General features: G+C 41.8%; 1 protein-coding gene across 1 annotated transcript in view; it reads right to left on the reverse strand.

Annotated features, from left to right (window-relative positions):
- Positions 1 to 275: 275 nt before the first annotated feature.
- KCNK9 (potassium two pore domain channel subfamily K member 9) overlaps positions 276 to 17474 on the reverse strand; it is an 87054-nt gene continuing 69855 nt past the window's right edge. The window contains exon 2 of the mRNA XM_062568436.1: positions 276 to 1117. Within this exon, the coding sequence (XP_062424420.1) occupies positions 276 to 1117 (842 nt within the window). The remainder of the gene's footprint in view (positions 1118 to 17474) is intronic.

A 17474-nucleotide genomic window follows, 5' to 3' on the forward strand; every position in this document is an offset into this window, starting at 1 on the left:
GCACATGAAGGCTCCCAGCTGTGTGTGCAACTTTGGATTTGGTACCCACTTCACGTCACCTTGAATCCTCTGACATCCACCGAGGGGGTAATGTAAGGCATACTTTGCTGGAACAGTAATAATCCATGCTTCATGCTCAAGAGCTGAGTCTCAGAGGAGGACTGGCTTGCTCTACTCCCTTTGGCCTCACTCCGTCTCACTCAAGGAACAAAATAAAAACAAAACAACGAAGAAAAACTGGGGAAAACAAGGAAAGCAAATGAAGACAGATCACTTTATATGGACTTTCGCCTTTTCATCAGCCTGTGGTTATCTGTAAAGCTGTGCAACCCAGGTGAGACAGAGCTGACAGGAGATGGGAAAAGGCTGTTTTTTAATGTGCTTGGCGAGATCTCCTCTATCTTGTAAGAGATGGAGTGAAAGTACTGGGGGTTCAGCTTTGAGCTGAACGAATTTTGGTGGGACACCACCCGGCTGGTGTACTCATGGGACCTGTAACACATGCAGGAACAAACTGACTGAAGGTCTGTAACTTCGGCCTTGTACCGCGGCCGACCGTGCTGGGAGTCCTCTTGGATGTGGATAATCATGCTGTTGCGATTCCCTGCCAGGGACGCCCGTTCCTCGGCATCCCGCCTCTCGTCCTCGCTGTTCATGGTTAAGAACCTGAGAACAACCAGATTTAGAAATGCCCCAATGACTGTCAACCCTACTAGAATGTACATAAAGCTAAAAGCCACATAGAGAGGCTTCTTTTGAAGGGCCCCTTTGGTCTGCAGGGCCACATAGTCTCCAAACCCTATTGTAGTCAATGTTATAAAGCAGTAATAGTAAGCATGGAAAAAGCTCCATTCCTCATACTGGGAAAAGGCTGCTGCTCCAATGCAGAGTGTTCCCATACAGGAGAAGAAACCCACAGTGACCATGTTTTCCATGGAGACCTCGGTGCTCCTCATCCCACAGCACTTTTTGATGCGTTTCAAGAGGTACTTGACGAAGGTGTTCATGCGCTCGCCCAAGCTCTGGAACATGACGAGTGTCAGTGGGATCCCCAGAACTGCGTAGAACATGCAAAAGGCCTTCCCCGCATCAGTCCCCGGGGCAGCATGTCCATAACCTGGGAGAGGGAATGAAAAGACAATACAGTCAGCAAGGTGGTTGATTACCACAGCTCCTGAACCTCAGTAACTCAAACATTGCAGCAGATTCAAAACCACAGTGGCTCAGAGGTCACCACACTCAGAGAATCTTCCTATCTCCATACTCATATTCTGTATCCATAAAAAATAAACAAGACACAAAAAACACAGGAGTGAGGAAGACGAAAGAATGGGCAAGACATCCTACGTTAAGTAATGACGCAGTCTCCTGAACAAGAAAGAGTGGTGTTGGCTTGTCCCAAAATCAGGCTCCACTGATGATATCCAAATTCTGTATCTGCTGGCAAAGAGAAGTCAACAACATCCATAGAACTACCAACTGAAGAATCTCCTTTTCAAAAGGCCCTCCATATAGAAGTAACCCTTTTCCTAGACAACCTGTGAAAGCCACTCACTGCTGAAATACCATGGGATTTTAGGGGTTTAATGCCTGCTCTATCTTGAATTATTGTAGAATGAACAACTTATCAACTCCTTTTACAGTCCTACAGCTTTTATAGGCAGGCTGGCAGAGGCAACTGTGTCAGGATGCTGAACTACTAAAGGACAAAGGATGTAGCATGCTTCAGAGCAAGGTTTACAGAGAATGAATTCATAGCTGAACTTTCATTCAAAATCACACCACAAGTGTGGGAGGTTCTATTTCAAAAATTGTAATTTCATATCATACTGCTTTAGAAATCTACATTTGGTATTAAGATGGTAAGTGACAGTACCAAAGTTCCTGAAATGATGACTGGGACTCACCTGACCATGAAGCTGACAATGTATATACCACTAGCTACATTCCTCTTAAAGTCAGATTAGAAATCAGCACTTCCCAAGCACAGTTCACGTCATCTACACCTAGAGATCTGAAACAGATCAATGAATTGTTCTCAGATAACATCTATTTGTCTACAGTGATTATAACAGAAAGGTAGGGACAGAACTCAGTTCAAGATTAACATACCTAAATTTAGGTATCTACATGTGCACTATATGTCAAAGCTTCTATTATAGTCAACAGAGATTTAATGAAAACAGGTGGGAGAGGTCATTTAACTGACCATCCACACATCTGTTTACCTTATGGCAAGATGAGATGGCTCCACTGACTATATTGACTAGGTCCTCATCAGACTGACTAGATCTCTGCTGAGTACAAAAAAATTTAGACATCTCCTGCACAATCCAATATACAACACCTAAATGCAGGTGTCTTAATCATGAGTAGAGCTCTGCCTTCCCCAACTAGCTCAAATGTAGATGCCTGCATTGTAGACACTGAAGGTTCAAAGCAGTAGCCCAGACAGAGCTGCCTAGTATCATTTGTGACCTCTGACAATCCGTTATCTGTGTATAATCTGGCAGATAATACACAGGACATACAGCAGATCCACATTCCTATAGACCAGAAACTGGAGGCCAGACAGCATCTCAGATACTATTGGGCAGACTAGGTGAGCATGGCACTCCCTGAAGACCATTTCTCTCATACTGTTTCAGCCTTGTCCATCACCTTCACAATCTAATTAGGGACCTGATGCTTATACATTTGCCTAATGAATTTTTTTAGCCTGTTGATACTCTTGTGGCAACAGATTGTAGAAGTTCACTACTTGCTGCATAAAAATGTGCTTTATAATTGTAAATATATCTCTATATTTCAGTTCTACATCCACCTTATCCACCACCTTCATGAGTTTGTAAACCTCAGCTCTACTCCTGCCCTCAGCAGTCTCCTGTCCAAACTGAAGCTGCAGCCTTTATAGCCTCTTCTCATATAGCAGACATCCCATGCTCTTGATCATTTTAATTCCCTTCTCTAGACCTTCTTTAGCTTTGCCATGTCTTTTTTGAGGTGCAGAAACCAAAACTCCACCTAGCCTGTGGATGCACCTCTGACTCTGCAGTTTTGTTAGAAAATGTGAACACAAAGCAACCTTCCAAATGAAAAGCAACACTGGACAAGAGAAAGAAAATTAGAAAACCAGTAAGAATACCCTCCTAATGGGCAACAAGCATTTTGTTAGCTCAGTTGATAGTTGTTGGCAGATAGAATGGAAGAAAAAACAGTTGTAGATAAATTCTAAAATGAAGACATTATTTTTCATGTTACAAAACAAATATATTCACGTGTTGCACTGGGCCACGTAGCCTGCTCATTGTAAAAAGCATTTTCAAAATTACCTGGAAGGGGAAGTGCCTCCAATAGATTGATGCTGGATTTGTTCCACCTGACTGTCCCTCAATAAAGCCTATAATTGCCTCTCATTACTAAGATCAGCTTTTGAACAACAGGGGTGTTAATTAAACCAGGGACATCTTCCCATTTTATAGCTTTAGTTACAGCTGATAAAGAGAAAGAAAGCTTCAGAAAATGTGATTTTCCAGATGGTTACAGAGATGGCAGTTGGTGGAAACAGCTTTCACTTTGGGTTCTAAAGAGAATGGTTGGAGTGAAAAAAGATTTCTTTTGATATCATTATATCCCACTTACTAAAGATATCCACAAAGATATTTTAGGGAGATTATAAAACATTAATATTATATGCTTACAGACTATCTCACAGTTGAATTTCTGAAGTTCATCACAGACTTTGTAATTAACTCAGACTCACAACTCTCTCTTATAAGACAGGAATATATTCATATCCCTATTTTACAGATAGGAAAGTACTGTCACAAGCAGACTACAATTTCTCTCCAACTCACAAAAGTATACAAAAGATCCAGAAATTCTGATTTCTATTCTGCCCCGGAACATATTCCTGCTCAGTTTTCACAATATTAAATTATATACCTCTTACCATATTTTGATCATGAAGCTGGGGAAAAGACAAGGCTTATTCATGAACTCGGAATAAGAGTTTACAAATAAATTCATGTGTAGGGGATCAGATTGATATATTTCTCCAGTCACACGTCTTTAAAGAGTAGGTACCTTAGTCATTGACTTCAGCACTCTATAATTAACGTTTTGAAAAGATCTCAAAGACCAAATTCTCAATTACTTTAGCACTACAGAATAGGTGAAAAACAAACCCCAACAGTTCACATTCTCCAAGATTCTATAAAGTTAAAATTTGAAATAAAGGCCTGCCTTTTTACCATCAGAGATTGCTCATGGGATGAAAGAGAAGGTCAGTGTTTGCCAGAGGAAGAGGTGCACAGAGACACATTCTGATAGGAAACAGTCCTCTGTGGTGGACGAGGTCTCTCTCCAAGTAGATAGGTTTCACTTGCATCAGGCATGAATAGGCAAAAGCAATTGCTTTGGTAGCAGATTTCAGCTACCAATATTCAGCCTAGTGACTTCTGTTAAATTCCTCCACACAAATGCCACTGTCCTTTTGCAGGTTATAGAGAGGGCTCCAAAAAAAACAGTAAGAAACGCCAGGATTAAAGAGAAATAGAGCATTAGATTAAACATGGCATTGATATTTCTTTCTCTTCTGTGATGAAGGAAGAAAGGTCAAACAGAAGTGATTATAACTAGATTCAGAGAATGCATCCCCTAACGAGCCAAGGAACTGAGATAACAGAAAGGCTGCTCATGTGTTCAAAGGGGAGATGTCCATAATGCGATACATCTGCTGTGTGCCAGGGAGCAAAACACTCAGGCCAGTTCTTTCATCTGAAAATAGAGAGATTTCTGCTTATTTTGTAAATGGATAGGTCACCCCATCTGTGTGATAAGAGAAATTCTTAAAGTTAGGAGGGGCTGTTCTGCTCACAGAGCATTAGGTTGAGCAGCAGAGCATCCTTGAGCTTTTGGAAAAATGGTCAAACCTTGTTATTTCATCTAACAGAATTCATTAGAAGGCCAGCTGCTCCTTATTTATAGGTTACAGTAATAGTATGTATTGATGGAGTGTATATAGACAGAGTTTTACCTTGATCCGCATCTAGGAAAATACTTGTGCCTCCATCTAGTGTACTGTCCAGTGTGCTGTGTTCCACAATAGAGCAGCATGACCAGAGCAGGCAGACTTGTCTGATATTTAAGGAGAAAACATTTGAATGATCAAGGAGAGTCTAAATAACTTTCACCTTGACAGAAAGTGATTTCATTAGTGCCCTCTCTCTCTTTTATAATCCCTCTCAATTGTCTAAGCTTTCAAGACGGAACTTGTCTAGTTTGGCACCAAGAAGAATAGTTTGGAATGAAAAAATGTCATGTCTCAGAGTGTTATTCCAGTTTTGGAGTACAAAGCACCAATCTACCGCAAATGTCACCTCCTCCAAGTTATGGAAAAGGCTGCACTACAGATGTCAGGCAGAACTGCAGGAAGGTTTAGACAAGTGAGGCAAATGGTCAGACCATAGGAGCTTATACTAAATGGGTAATTTGTTGCTTGCTGTCTTCTCTGTCTTTGATTTTTTTCCAGCTCTTGTCCTCTCTCCTGTGGAAAGCTTATTTTCCACGGTGCCTTTCAAATGAGACCCAGAGGGAAACCCCTTACTACAGTTTATGCGAGGTCTACTCAAGAAGACAAGCACAGATAAGCTTCCCCTTGCTTCTAAAGGGACATCAGAGCAAGTGTGCTGGGGTACCAGGCCATGCCTGTAGCATGCAATAGAGCGCAGTGAATCCACAAGTGACCAGAAGCAGATGACTAGGGAAAAATATGAGAATGGTAAAAGTATATAAGATATTTGTAGCTCAAGCACTTCTTGACCCAGGTATGGTTTCACTGTTCCTACAATGGATTTCTCTTCCACAACTTTGTCCATTCTCTCCTTGCATCTGTGTAAAATTTTTCCATCTACAGCATCCCGTGGCAAGGAAGTCCATAGATCAACCCTGTGTTCTTTAAAAAATCACCTCCACTTCTTTATTTTGAATGTCTCTCCAGCTAGTACGATTTCATGTCCATACCTCCTGTATAGAAGAGATTGTCTCTCTTTTGTAGATAGTTTATCAACACAGATGCAATGTTCTGCTCAGTTCAGGCCTTGAGCAAGTATCTCTGGCAGTGCACTGCTTCATGTGGATAGATCAGCTTGCTTAGATCTACATCAGTGATCTTTGCACCATGCTCAGCTGCAGGGTATATACATGCCCATAAAGTCTGAGTTGTCCTCCAACATGAATCCTCCCGAGTAATATTTTGCTTCTGGAACAAAAAGCATCTCAAAAAAAAAAAAAAAAAAAAAAACAATGCTATGCTATTGCAATGATGTACACTGCCCAGAATAAGGCAATTCATAGCAAAAATTAAACATTGTGAGGAAAAATCCTGAAGGTTCTCCATGTGTTGTATCTACATAGTAACCATCTCTTTAAGATTGCAAGGCAATACCTACGCCAGCAAATTAAACTGGGCCAAGGGATGGATTCCAGCACCAGCTTGTGATTGTCCACTTTGTTAAAGCACAGTTCCTGTCACAGCCTTGGCCTTTCCCAGCACTGTCCCAGGCAATGTCCTTGGAGGTTAGCATCAGTCTAGGACCACTCCAATCAAGCACCACGCTGGGGCAGTACGAGGATCTAGCTGTTACACATTCTCCATGCCACATCTGTTGGCCTCTGAAAAACAGGTCCTGTTCTAATCAGTAGCACAGATATAGACAGTGTAGTGCAAGGTAAAGGGTGCTTCTCCATAGAGGGCTCTATTCTGTCAGCAGTTTGGGGGAGGTTTGTCTCTAGATATGTATTGAGACCAGGCCAAATACATGGTCAGTGCTAAAAGATAAAAATGAAATGTGGCAGTGATAAGTTATTTATAGTTAGTACTCAAGCCAGTGTGTAGCTGCAGAACAGTAAGCCTCATTCACATTTACATTCAATTTACAACAGGTTTTAGAGGTCTTGAATCTTGAAACAATGACATTCTGTATTATTCATGAGGGACATTTTGTTTCTCGCAGGAGTAGGTTTCTCCCATCATTCATCTACATATCATTCATCCCAGTGACGGACATTTGGGCCTGGTCTTCGACAACAGCTACTCCATTTCCATGACTCAAGCCTTTCTTACTCATGCTGGCAGTAGTTCTGAGTGTGAGATAATGAAAAGAAGATAATGGCACCTGTTACTCAGACAGGAAAGCATAATTCAGATTAAAACATCTTCCTGATGTTACACACTCGCTTCAGAGGTTTATCTACGTCAGGGAAACTGCCACAAAGAACAGCCTGGGCTACTCATGCTTTGAGCAGAGAGAAGAAATGATGCTGTCTTCATGGTACGAACAAAACTGCTTTCAAGAAGGACTGGGAAAGGAGTTTCTGCTATTTGACTCTGGTAACAGCAAAAAGACATTCAGGGACAGGCATGACAAGCCACAAGGCTCAGGTTCCTGAGCAGCAGGGAGAAAAGCCCCATCATAGCTGGTGAATAACACATGCTAACATGTATGAATGACCAAGCAATTGCTAGAAAGCAATGAATGCTTGCAGACCCCACCTTTAGGACTGATCTTGGACCATGTGTGGTTAAACATCCCCTTAAACTTTTTTGCAAGAGCAGAACACTATCGCTAATTCCCTCTTTCTTGGGTGATTATATTCTATTTAATTGCATCTTCACTCATAAATTTCAGTCAAAGGCACTCCTTTGACCACAAACTTCAGCTCTCCACTGTTGGCAATGTTATTCAGCTGCAGAACTCCACCACAGTGGTGGTGAGAGATGGACAGAAATTTCATCTAACTGGTAGTTACCAATAACTCATTTACCAGCACAAAGCCATTCTTCTGTAAGAAAATCAGAGAGTAAATCATATCTCTGTCAGGAAAAGTGCTGATCTCTGTCCACCTTAGCTTGATTCTGCTTTACCTGGATGTAAGTTGCCATCTTAATACATCAACCTCCTGGTAAAAGAGTATCTTTAACTTGCTCTCTCTTCTTTCTCCCACATATCTGGGCTCTCTCTAAAATCTGCTGCATTTGTCCCTGAACATCTGCAGGACCCACTTTTTCCTTCAATTCTCTTTCCAGTCCTTCAGGTATCTCACTCCAATATGTCACATGCATAATGTCCTTTGGTTTTGTACAGCACTCCCCCTCCAATCTGCTTAAAACACAGTCTCTAAAATCAGGTCAAAGTGTGACACTCCTATGGGCAGGTGAAGAAATATGAGACAGTATCATCTAAAGCTGCAAAGACATGAACAGAGAGAGTGAGAGAAGAAAGGATGTACCAGCACTAGCTGCACCCTCAGATCCAAAATCCCTTGACAAGGCTGACTCAGCCTCTCACCTCTGCTCTGTTGTGACTGCTTCCAAGTCTTGGCTGAAGAGATAAGGCCATGCTTGCCTGGAAATTACACTCACCGCTTCATATTGAATCAAGACCTACACAAGATCTCCTGTTACAAACAGCAAGGATGCAGCAGGCTTCTCTAGCTTTATTAAACGCAATATGAGCGCTGAAGTCTTTTCTTGTTGATCTTGGAACCAAGCTTTCAAAATGTTCAGGGAAAACAACTTCAAATGAAGGTCAGTAGAGCTCTGATTGAATAGGCAGACACACACAAATACACATGCGGCCCAGCAGAGAAGTAGGGAGGAGGAGGTTTGGTTCTCCTCTGATCCACTGATTTGCAGGTCAGATGGCAGCTGAAGCCTTTTTTCTTGTAGGTGGGTGGTCAGTCCTGACCAGTGAACATTGTGAATCAGGATAGATGACTGCCTCAGCCTATGAAGTTACCCCAGAAATAGCGATTTCTGTAAGCACATTCAGCACATCAGGCCAAATGAGCTTACCTGTCAGCGAACTGAGTGGCGGCAGCCCGACAGCCAAGGCTCATCAAAAATCAGGTTGAAGGGCTCATCAAAAATACTGGTAACTACTGCTGTATCAGCAACACTATCCTCAAAGCCGTGTGTCCCTCCACAACACTGGCTTCTCTAGCCTCCCGTTTCCTAACTCTCTCCATTGCAGACTGGTCTATAGTCATCATGCATTGCCTTGCTGTCATAAACCTTCTTCTTCATGAAACTGGAACCCATGAATGGCATCTCTGAATGGCAGCACAGCCCTCAGTTGTATCAGCCACTCCTCCCAGCTAGGTATCATCAGTAAACTTGCTGAGGAGGCACTCCGTCCCCTCATCCAGGTCATTGATGAATAAGTTGAATAAGACTGGTCCCAGCACGGACTCGTTGGGGACATTGCTAGCTACAGGCCTCCAGCTAGACTCTGCAGCATTGATGACAACCCTCTGAGCTCTGTCATTCAAACATTTCTTAATCCACCTCACCGTCCACCATAGAAAGCCTTGCTGAAGTCAAGGTACACAACATCCACTGCTCTCCCTTCACCTACCCAGCCAGTCATGCCAGCCTAGAAGGCTATCATGCTTGAAGGCTGTCCATGCTAGAAAGCTATCCATGCTGACTACTCCTGACCACCTTCTTTTCCTCCACATGTTCAGAGATGGCATTTAGAATCAGTTGTTCCATCACATTTGCAGGGATGGAGGTGAGTCTGACTGGCCTGTAGTTTCCTGGGTTCTCTTTCTTGCCCCTTTTTAAGAAAGGAGTGACACTGGTTTTCTTCCAGTCCTCAGGCACCTCTCCTGTTCTCCATTACCTTTCAAAGATTTGACCTTTCATACACATTCAGTAACTCTGCCTTCTCTATATCCCTCATCACCAGGCCACCCACCCCATTCAGCAGTGGGCCCACATTTTCTCTAATCTTCTTTTTACTATTGATGTGTTTGAAGAAGCCCTTGTTGTCCTGGACATCCCTTGCCAGATTTAATTACACATGGGCCTTTAGCCTTCCTTGTCGCATCCCTGCATACTCTGACAACATTCTTATATTCCTCCCAAAATTCTTAGAGGATCAAGGCAGACAGAGTGTATCAGTCCCAGTAAGGCTGTCAGTAAGGTCACCTCCATGGCAGATACCAGAGAACTGTGTTTCTGACGTTCTCAAACTGCATAGATTTGGGTTACTTTCTCCTTCCCCACCTGAAGTCCAACAGCAACATAAATACATTCTTGAGAGTCTCAGGCCAGAAAGAAAAAGACAAGAGATGAGCTCTCCTCCTGCCCTAAGGATCGCTACTGGGGGGAGGGGGGGGAAGGGGGGAGGGAGAAGGAGTGTTCATTCATTTTGCTGGGGCAGAGTAGCAGTAGCCAAATGTGCTCATTTAACCATACGCCCATCAAAGGTGAGCGCCCAGGCAGTTTCCACTTTCTTCACAACCAGAGAGACTTGGAGGATTCTCTGCTTCTCCTGGGAAACATTTCATGCTTCTCCTGCACCCCACACCCCTGAGGGGGACACTGTTCCCCCATCGTGAGACCTGTTGCTTCTGTCTACTGGGGAAGCATAGAGTTGATCACAACATTTGGGCCTTTCAGATACCCACTGGGGCAATGCGAGAACTAATAGGCTGACAAGTTTACACCACTGCATAAGAAGATTTTTTTTGAAAAATAGTTCTGTTTTTATCCTCATTTCTTGATAAGGCTGAGCCACATATATATATTTCTCTACCCATCTGTCTTTCCTCCTCAATTGCTTTGAAGTCACTCATCAATTTCCAGTACTTAAAAGAAGTTGTAATGTGAACTTGATAGTAATCTGTTCTGTTGGGCCTGCCATCTGGCCAATCTGTGAATATACACAAAGAGTCCAAAAAAATCAACACACCCACAGTCCAAATCCTGCTACAAATCCATCAGCTTCCTGTCTGGCCAGTTAAAGGCAAAAAAAAAAAAAAAAAAAAAAAAAAAAAAAAAAGAAGAAGAAAAAGAAAAAAACAGGAGCAGGGCGACCTGCAAGGTAGAAAGAGATGTGGGGCCATGGGAGATGGGAGAAAACTACAGAGATGTGTCTCCATCATCTTATGACACATCCTGTGATGTGATGCCTGTCCTCTTACAAGGGGAAGACTGTAGATAAGGTTCAAGAGTAATGGTGGATTTTATTGCAGAGCACAGGAAAACGGGTGTCATTAGTTCTGCTGCTCATGAAACCGCTTATTTCTAGCAAAAGCTAAAACTTGCAAAATGTTGCTTTAAAAAATAAAATGTTTGAGAGTTCTACATCTTTTTTTCGGGGGGGGGCATATACAACTTTTCCATTTTTCTCAGTAAAAATTTAATTCAGTAAAAACGGTTCTTAAAGAAAGGAAAGAAGAAATTTTCAAAAGGCTACAAAAAACACTGACAATCTTTTTTTGCTTGTCTGTGTGCTGCAGACACAGAAGACTTGATTGTCTCAAACCTGCTTTTGTTGAACTTATACAGCTTCTACTTGTACTCCTTAGATAAGAGATAACTGCAATCATTGACAATTCTTTTGCATAAGAAGGCAGAGCATCCAAAGTAACTGCTTCCTGGTGTAACATCCCTGGAGTCCCAGGAAGTCAAGGATACAAATACTTGTTACTGTCCAGCCATAACAATTATCATCTCTACTCATCTCTGCAGTGATGTCTGTAGTGGAATGATCTCCATATTTGCCCCAGATACTGAAAGGGGGCACAACACTAATGGCAATAAAGGTTGTGTTGCTAGTGATGCTGAACATACCCTTGAGAAATGAGTTATTCTTTCTCCTGAATTAAAAAAAAAAAAAAAAAAAAAAAAAGCAGCAAGAGCATTATACCTTCCATCCAGCCACTGCCTCCCATACTTTCCCCAGCTCCTGGCTTGCAGAACAAGCTATGTGGTTTCCTCTGTCTGGGAAAAGAGACTGGGAAGAGAGAAAAGATCTTTTCTCCAGCTCTGTGAGGAGACAGGAACTGAAAAGGGCCATTATTCTAGTAACAGATATAGTAATACCTTTCCCCGACTCTTTCCTAAACCAACAGTGATTTGGTTCTGGATTTCCAGCTGGTCAGTTGTTGACAGTTCCCTGGACTGCAGCTGAGCATGGCCAGCTTTCTAAAGAAATGAGCAACGGTACAAATCAGCAGCAGGAAAGAGTGATCAGCAGACTACCTGAATTCTCGTAACAGCAAGAATAACAAACCTCCAATCTAAGGACAGGCAGGTTGACAGTGACTCTTTGGGTTCAGAAGTCTTGGGAGCTTCACAGTAACCACCAAGTGATCTGGTTCTCTGCTCCCTACACATCACAGACTCATGTATTTTAGGGCTGTGCAGCATTAAAGCTTTTCATTTGGACTACAGTGTGTTTAATATCTCTTTGGCACTGAGAGATTTGTGACTGCACAAAGCCCTGTAGCATTTCTGAGTCAACATTTTCCCACTCAACTCAAGCTCTCTATCTCTGACTCTACCCCTGCACGCCTTTTCTCCACTTCCTCCCCTCCATTTTGTTCTCTGGAACAGTCAGGTTTGACCTGAGGCTCACATCACATTAGACCAAGACAAATCATGCCCAGAACAAGATCTCAATCTGAAGAGAATCGTAGCAACCACTAGGAAAAGACTTATCAGATCATGTTATCTATTCCTGGGGGCTGGCACATGATTGTTCCCTACAAAATATTCTCCAGGGCTTTGTCCAGTTTTGTTTAAATGATTGAAATAACAGGGTTTCAGCTCCTTCCCTTAGGAAACTATTCCTGTGTCTAGCAGACCCAGCTATTAGGAAGGTTTTTTTGATACATAGCCTGTATTCTTTGCTCTCCTGTAGCACAGTGCTCTTTTACAGCACTCATTCCAATCCCCTCCCCCTTCCTATTTCTCTCCATCACTGTTCACTCCTTATACTGCTTGGAGATAGTCACAGCTTCATCCCTTAGTCAGTATTAGATATGGAATTCTTCGGGGCAGAGTCCTGCAGCAAGGAAGACAATACATGTTTTATAAGTTATACACAGACTCAGCTTTTAAGTATTTCCTCAGAAACATTTAAGGAGTAGCTAACGAGCCGCTAAAAATGCGGACATTCTTACCACTTCTTTGAGATCCTTCCTGCTCTTCAGCAATTTTCCAGGATCTTTGCTAGAAATGTGCACAGTCTTCAAAGAGGCAGGGCTACAATAAGTAGGATTATCAGTTTCCCCCTCCTTGCCAAACGTAACTTTTGAGTATGTGCCTCTAACTAGCTACTGTTATAACATAATCTCATTGCATTACAAACTCTTTTTGATGCCTCCATTTCTTCACATCCAAAAGCCTCCTTCTACTGCATATATGTCAGTACTATTTTCCCTCAGTTTGCTTCATAAATGGCCTTCTCACCCCTCTTTAATTGAGATATTGATAGGCAGATTACTGGCGGACAGTTCATCAGTTTATTGGTGATGACCTAAGAACTCTCAGGGAGGGCGGAAGGGTGAAGGACTCCCTGCCTGCAGGGCTTAGGATTATCATACCAGCACTCTTGAGGGCCAGGGAAAAATAAGTCAGGAAGAAGGGTAGGGGCTCATGTCTTAATGTGAGGCCAAAAGTGAACGGGTTTCTTCTTCCTTTCCTTTTTTATGCTCTGATGACAGAAAGGGAGTATGAGAAATTTCTGCTTTGTTTGTTTAGAGGGTTACTTGTTTTCAAGCTAAAAATACACGAAGTCTGAGCCTTAACAGGGTTTACAACCTTCAGCCTTCAACCCTGCTGAACGCCTGAGACCTCTCTCAGTTTGACACTGCCAGGGCTTGGATGCTGATTCTTAACAAAACCCCTGCTAAATAATTGTTACTGAAGGTCAGCAAAAAGCAGAGTGGCTCAAAACATTGAACACAAATCTTTCCGGCCAGAGTAACCACCTCCTCCGTACCTGTGGTGTCATTATCCACTGCAGTCCACAGAGCTTTGTTTGCAAATCGGAGTGACATCAATTGCTGTTAAAGCTCATCTAGTAAAACACAGCACGTCCAGAGGAGCCCTCTGAGAGGCAAAGGCTGCCATTTGTTCGGCTGTGATTTCACTACAGCAATTACATTTTGCCTCTATGACTCCCCTCTTCTCTATGAAACTAAGAGACTTATGAGAGCACAGATAATTTGTTATGAGTTTGCCGGTGTATCTGCTTTTATTTCCTGCTGTATCTACTAAAGATTGTTCCCTTGTGGGAGAAAAAAAAGGATATTTTGCAAACTTTTAGAAAACACTTATAGGCACCTGCTATCTCCTTTCTGCTTTCAGAGAAACAAGGGTTTCCCCTATCAGAAGGGTAGCTAATGGAAGGCTTAGTGATTCTCACTATGTTTAATGGGTCCACACTAGAAAAACACACCAGTAAATTAAATAGGAGGCATGACTTTTACTAATACAGTTAAACTGATACAAGCTCTGCTCCGGACCTGGACAAAGTTATAGAGATGTAAAAGTGCTTGTTCCAGTGCAGTTTCTGTGTCAGCAGGTGAACAGTCGAGCGTGCAGGAACTAGCAATTCCACTTCTTTCTCCTTTGCTTTTCTGTCTCTTTTTTGTTTTGTTTTGTTTTTGTGATTACAATACGGGAATTAGGCAGCTACACAACAGCCTTGGGCTTTGAAGGGTCTTTTCTAGTTTCAGTAATGATGCTAAATGCTAGTTTTCCTGGTTCTAGATCCTTGCAACCATATACTCCTTTACATCAGTTCAAGCATTTATTTTACCCTCTTCTGAAAAAAAGCTCTCAAACATGAATTTTTACTTGGGCAGGCTGCAGTTTTGGCCAATGCGTATTTTCCCTGCAGACATTCTAATTTTCCAGCAGCTTTATTAGCTGAAACCTGGCTTCAGTGATCTGACAGCCAGACCAAGTGAAGTCCACCATAATTCTGCCCCCATTACATCGCATATAGATCAAGCAGTGATTCAATCAGATTTATAGACAGATTTGATTAAAAGGGTATATGTATTTCATTAAAAAAGACCAATGCTAAGTTCAAATGCTTTGAATTGGGCTTATTCTTTCCAATGTAAGATTTTTGATTTCTGTTGCTCATACTCTCAAAACACAATTATGCTGGAAAAGGCCAGCAAAAGGAGATTTCTCAAGTTTCCTTTCAAAATGTCAAGTGTGTTCAGTCTTTGAAAAACTGAAATAATTCAACTAAAACACTTCTGTGATGGAAAAAGTTCAATTTTGACTGAGAATGCCTTTTCAAAATTTGGAAACAGAAACATTGATGGAAATATATTGCCCAGCCTTACTACCCAGTCCAGTTGCTCACTGAGCCAGTACTAAGTCTGGCTTAGATTTTATCCTTGGACTTTGAAGACAGAAGAGCTAAGCTAATAGGTGAACTGAAGCAAAAGTTTTATATTATTCAGGGTTACGTGAGAGAAGATTTGCTGGAATTGCAGTATCAAGGTAATTACGATGCTACAGTTATACTGGTCTAACTTACTGGGCTGACACTTTTCTTTGGAGTCACCTCATCCTTTTTTTTTTTTTTTTTTTTTTTTTTAAGTAGCTTTCATCTCAAATAAGCAAGCCCACCTGAGGTATATACAGACTGACAGTACCTTTCCCTGCCAAGGCAATCCAGAGGCTTTTCTCATGTGATACTGTCCCAATCAGCAGAAACTGTACAAAATCAGGCAAATATTTTAGGAACTTGAGACTAAGATACATTAAACCCAGAACGTACTTTCACATACAATGGAAATCCCCTTCATAAAAAGATGGAGCTCTATCTCAGTTAGGATTTTTGTCTCCACTAATCCAGCTGAAAGGCTGTCCTTAAACTCACTCCTCTTATGGCTAAAAATATTCCTATTTTCAGCCCAAATTTATTCAGTCTGCTTGTTCTCATATAAATAAAGCTTTTAGTTAAACAGCTCTCCTCCTAGTTTGCTTCCCCTACTGCTATAGATTCATAAAGAGCAGCCATATTCCACCAGCATTTCTTTTCCTAGGATGAATAAGGCAGTCTCTTCTAGTTTCCTGCCTAACTGCTAACTAACTGCCCTCCTAACTGCTTTTATAGCATTTTGCATCTTTCCAGTTTGAATTCAATTTTCTTGTGTGTGGACAACCCAAATTTAGACACAGAAACACAGAAGTTCAAAGCTCCATTTGTACAGATTTAGAACAGTACTTTATCCAGTTTTGTACAGATCTTGGAGATAGCACTGACAGGAAAGTTGAGACAAAATACTGAGTCTTGAACTTACCTGTCTTTGGGTCATAGTACTAAACTTCCATGTGACCGTATTTTGTCTCACACTGACAGAAATAGAGAAATCTTTCTCAGTAACCGTGAACTCACAGCACTATAATTCCAGTAGTCGTGAGTTTATGGCTCAAGTGAAGACGGGTGCTTGAGCTAAGGTCCACATTAGCATTCCACAAGTGGATGCTAAAAAGAAACTTTCCAGATGCTGCAAGCTGCTCTCTAGCAAATGACCCATGAAAAGCAGGACGGGTTTTTGCGCGCTACTGAATCTTGAAGCTGACAGGCATATCCCAGTTAGCTATTCTAAATGTGGCTCAGTTTAACCTCCTCAACACATCTTCAGTTACCAACGAATCTTTTTGCTGAGGCTAATTTGAGGTCTTTTACCTCCTCTTTTATTTCTTTATTGTTTACGAACATCCACCTTTTCCACGTCAGTCCTGATAAGCACATGGAGCAGCAAGATTGCAGGAGGCAGCAGAGCGAGACACCATTTAGTGTACCTGACTAGGCATAATCAGAGCAATCCATCACTTCAGTTTTCTATTCCCGGACAACAGGAGTAGTCCAACTGAGTGGGAGGAAAGGAGAAGCAACTTACAAAACTTCTTCAGACTATAACCTTTCACCATTTCTCTTTTGCAGGGTCAAAATCAGTCTCCTACTGTATTATTCTAATATCATGACCAAGTGTTTTCCTCTATAAAAAAGATAATTCCAGAATTTAGTGCAGCCTGACGAAGTACTTCATATGACATTCCTGAGCACTTGTAATCATCATTAATCATTGCTCTTTGTATAGCTTTTGTCCCTGAGAACCTCCATTATGGTCCAAGACCCCACAGTGGTAAGGGCTCTATAAATGACACGGAATTACATGAGATGGTTCCTGACTCTTCACAACACTTTTGCGACATTGAGCACTACCACCTGCAGTTTACACGATGGGGATATCAGAGAAACAGAGGGATTAATCACGAAGAATACAGCTCAGCCTCAGAGTTTGACACCTCGAAAAAAGGCCATGTAATAAAGAGAATCGTTAATGTATTCAGTAAGGGAGAAAACTTACTACTAGGAATATTTTTTTTTTGCTTTGGATATATTAGTAGCAATAAGTTTGTTCTGGACAAAGCCCTCTCTTAATATTTTCTAGAATCACTCCCCAGTGACATGGAGATCAGGCAAGATAACAGTAACTTGCCATCTTTACTTTCCACTGCTCAAATTCTTCTGTAAATCTTCTCTGTTAATCCAAGTAACTCTGCTGAGTTCAGCACTTTACTCTGGATTGGGAAGAGTAACTGCCAGTGGAATTTGGCTCAGCAATGGAGCTAATTCTCC

This window comes from Rhea pennata, chromosome 2, assembly GCF_028389875.1.
Source record: "Rhea pennata isolate bPtePen1 chromosome 2, bPtePen1.pri, whole genome shotgun sequence".
NCBI lineage: Eukaryota > Metazoa > Chordata > Aves > Rheiformes > Rheidae > Rhea > Rhea pennata.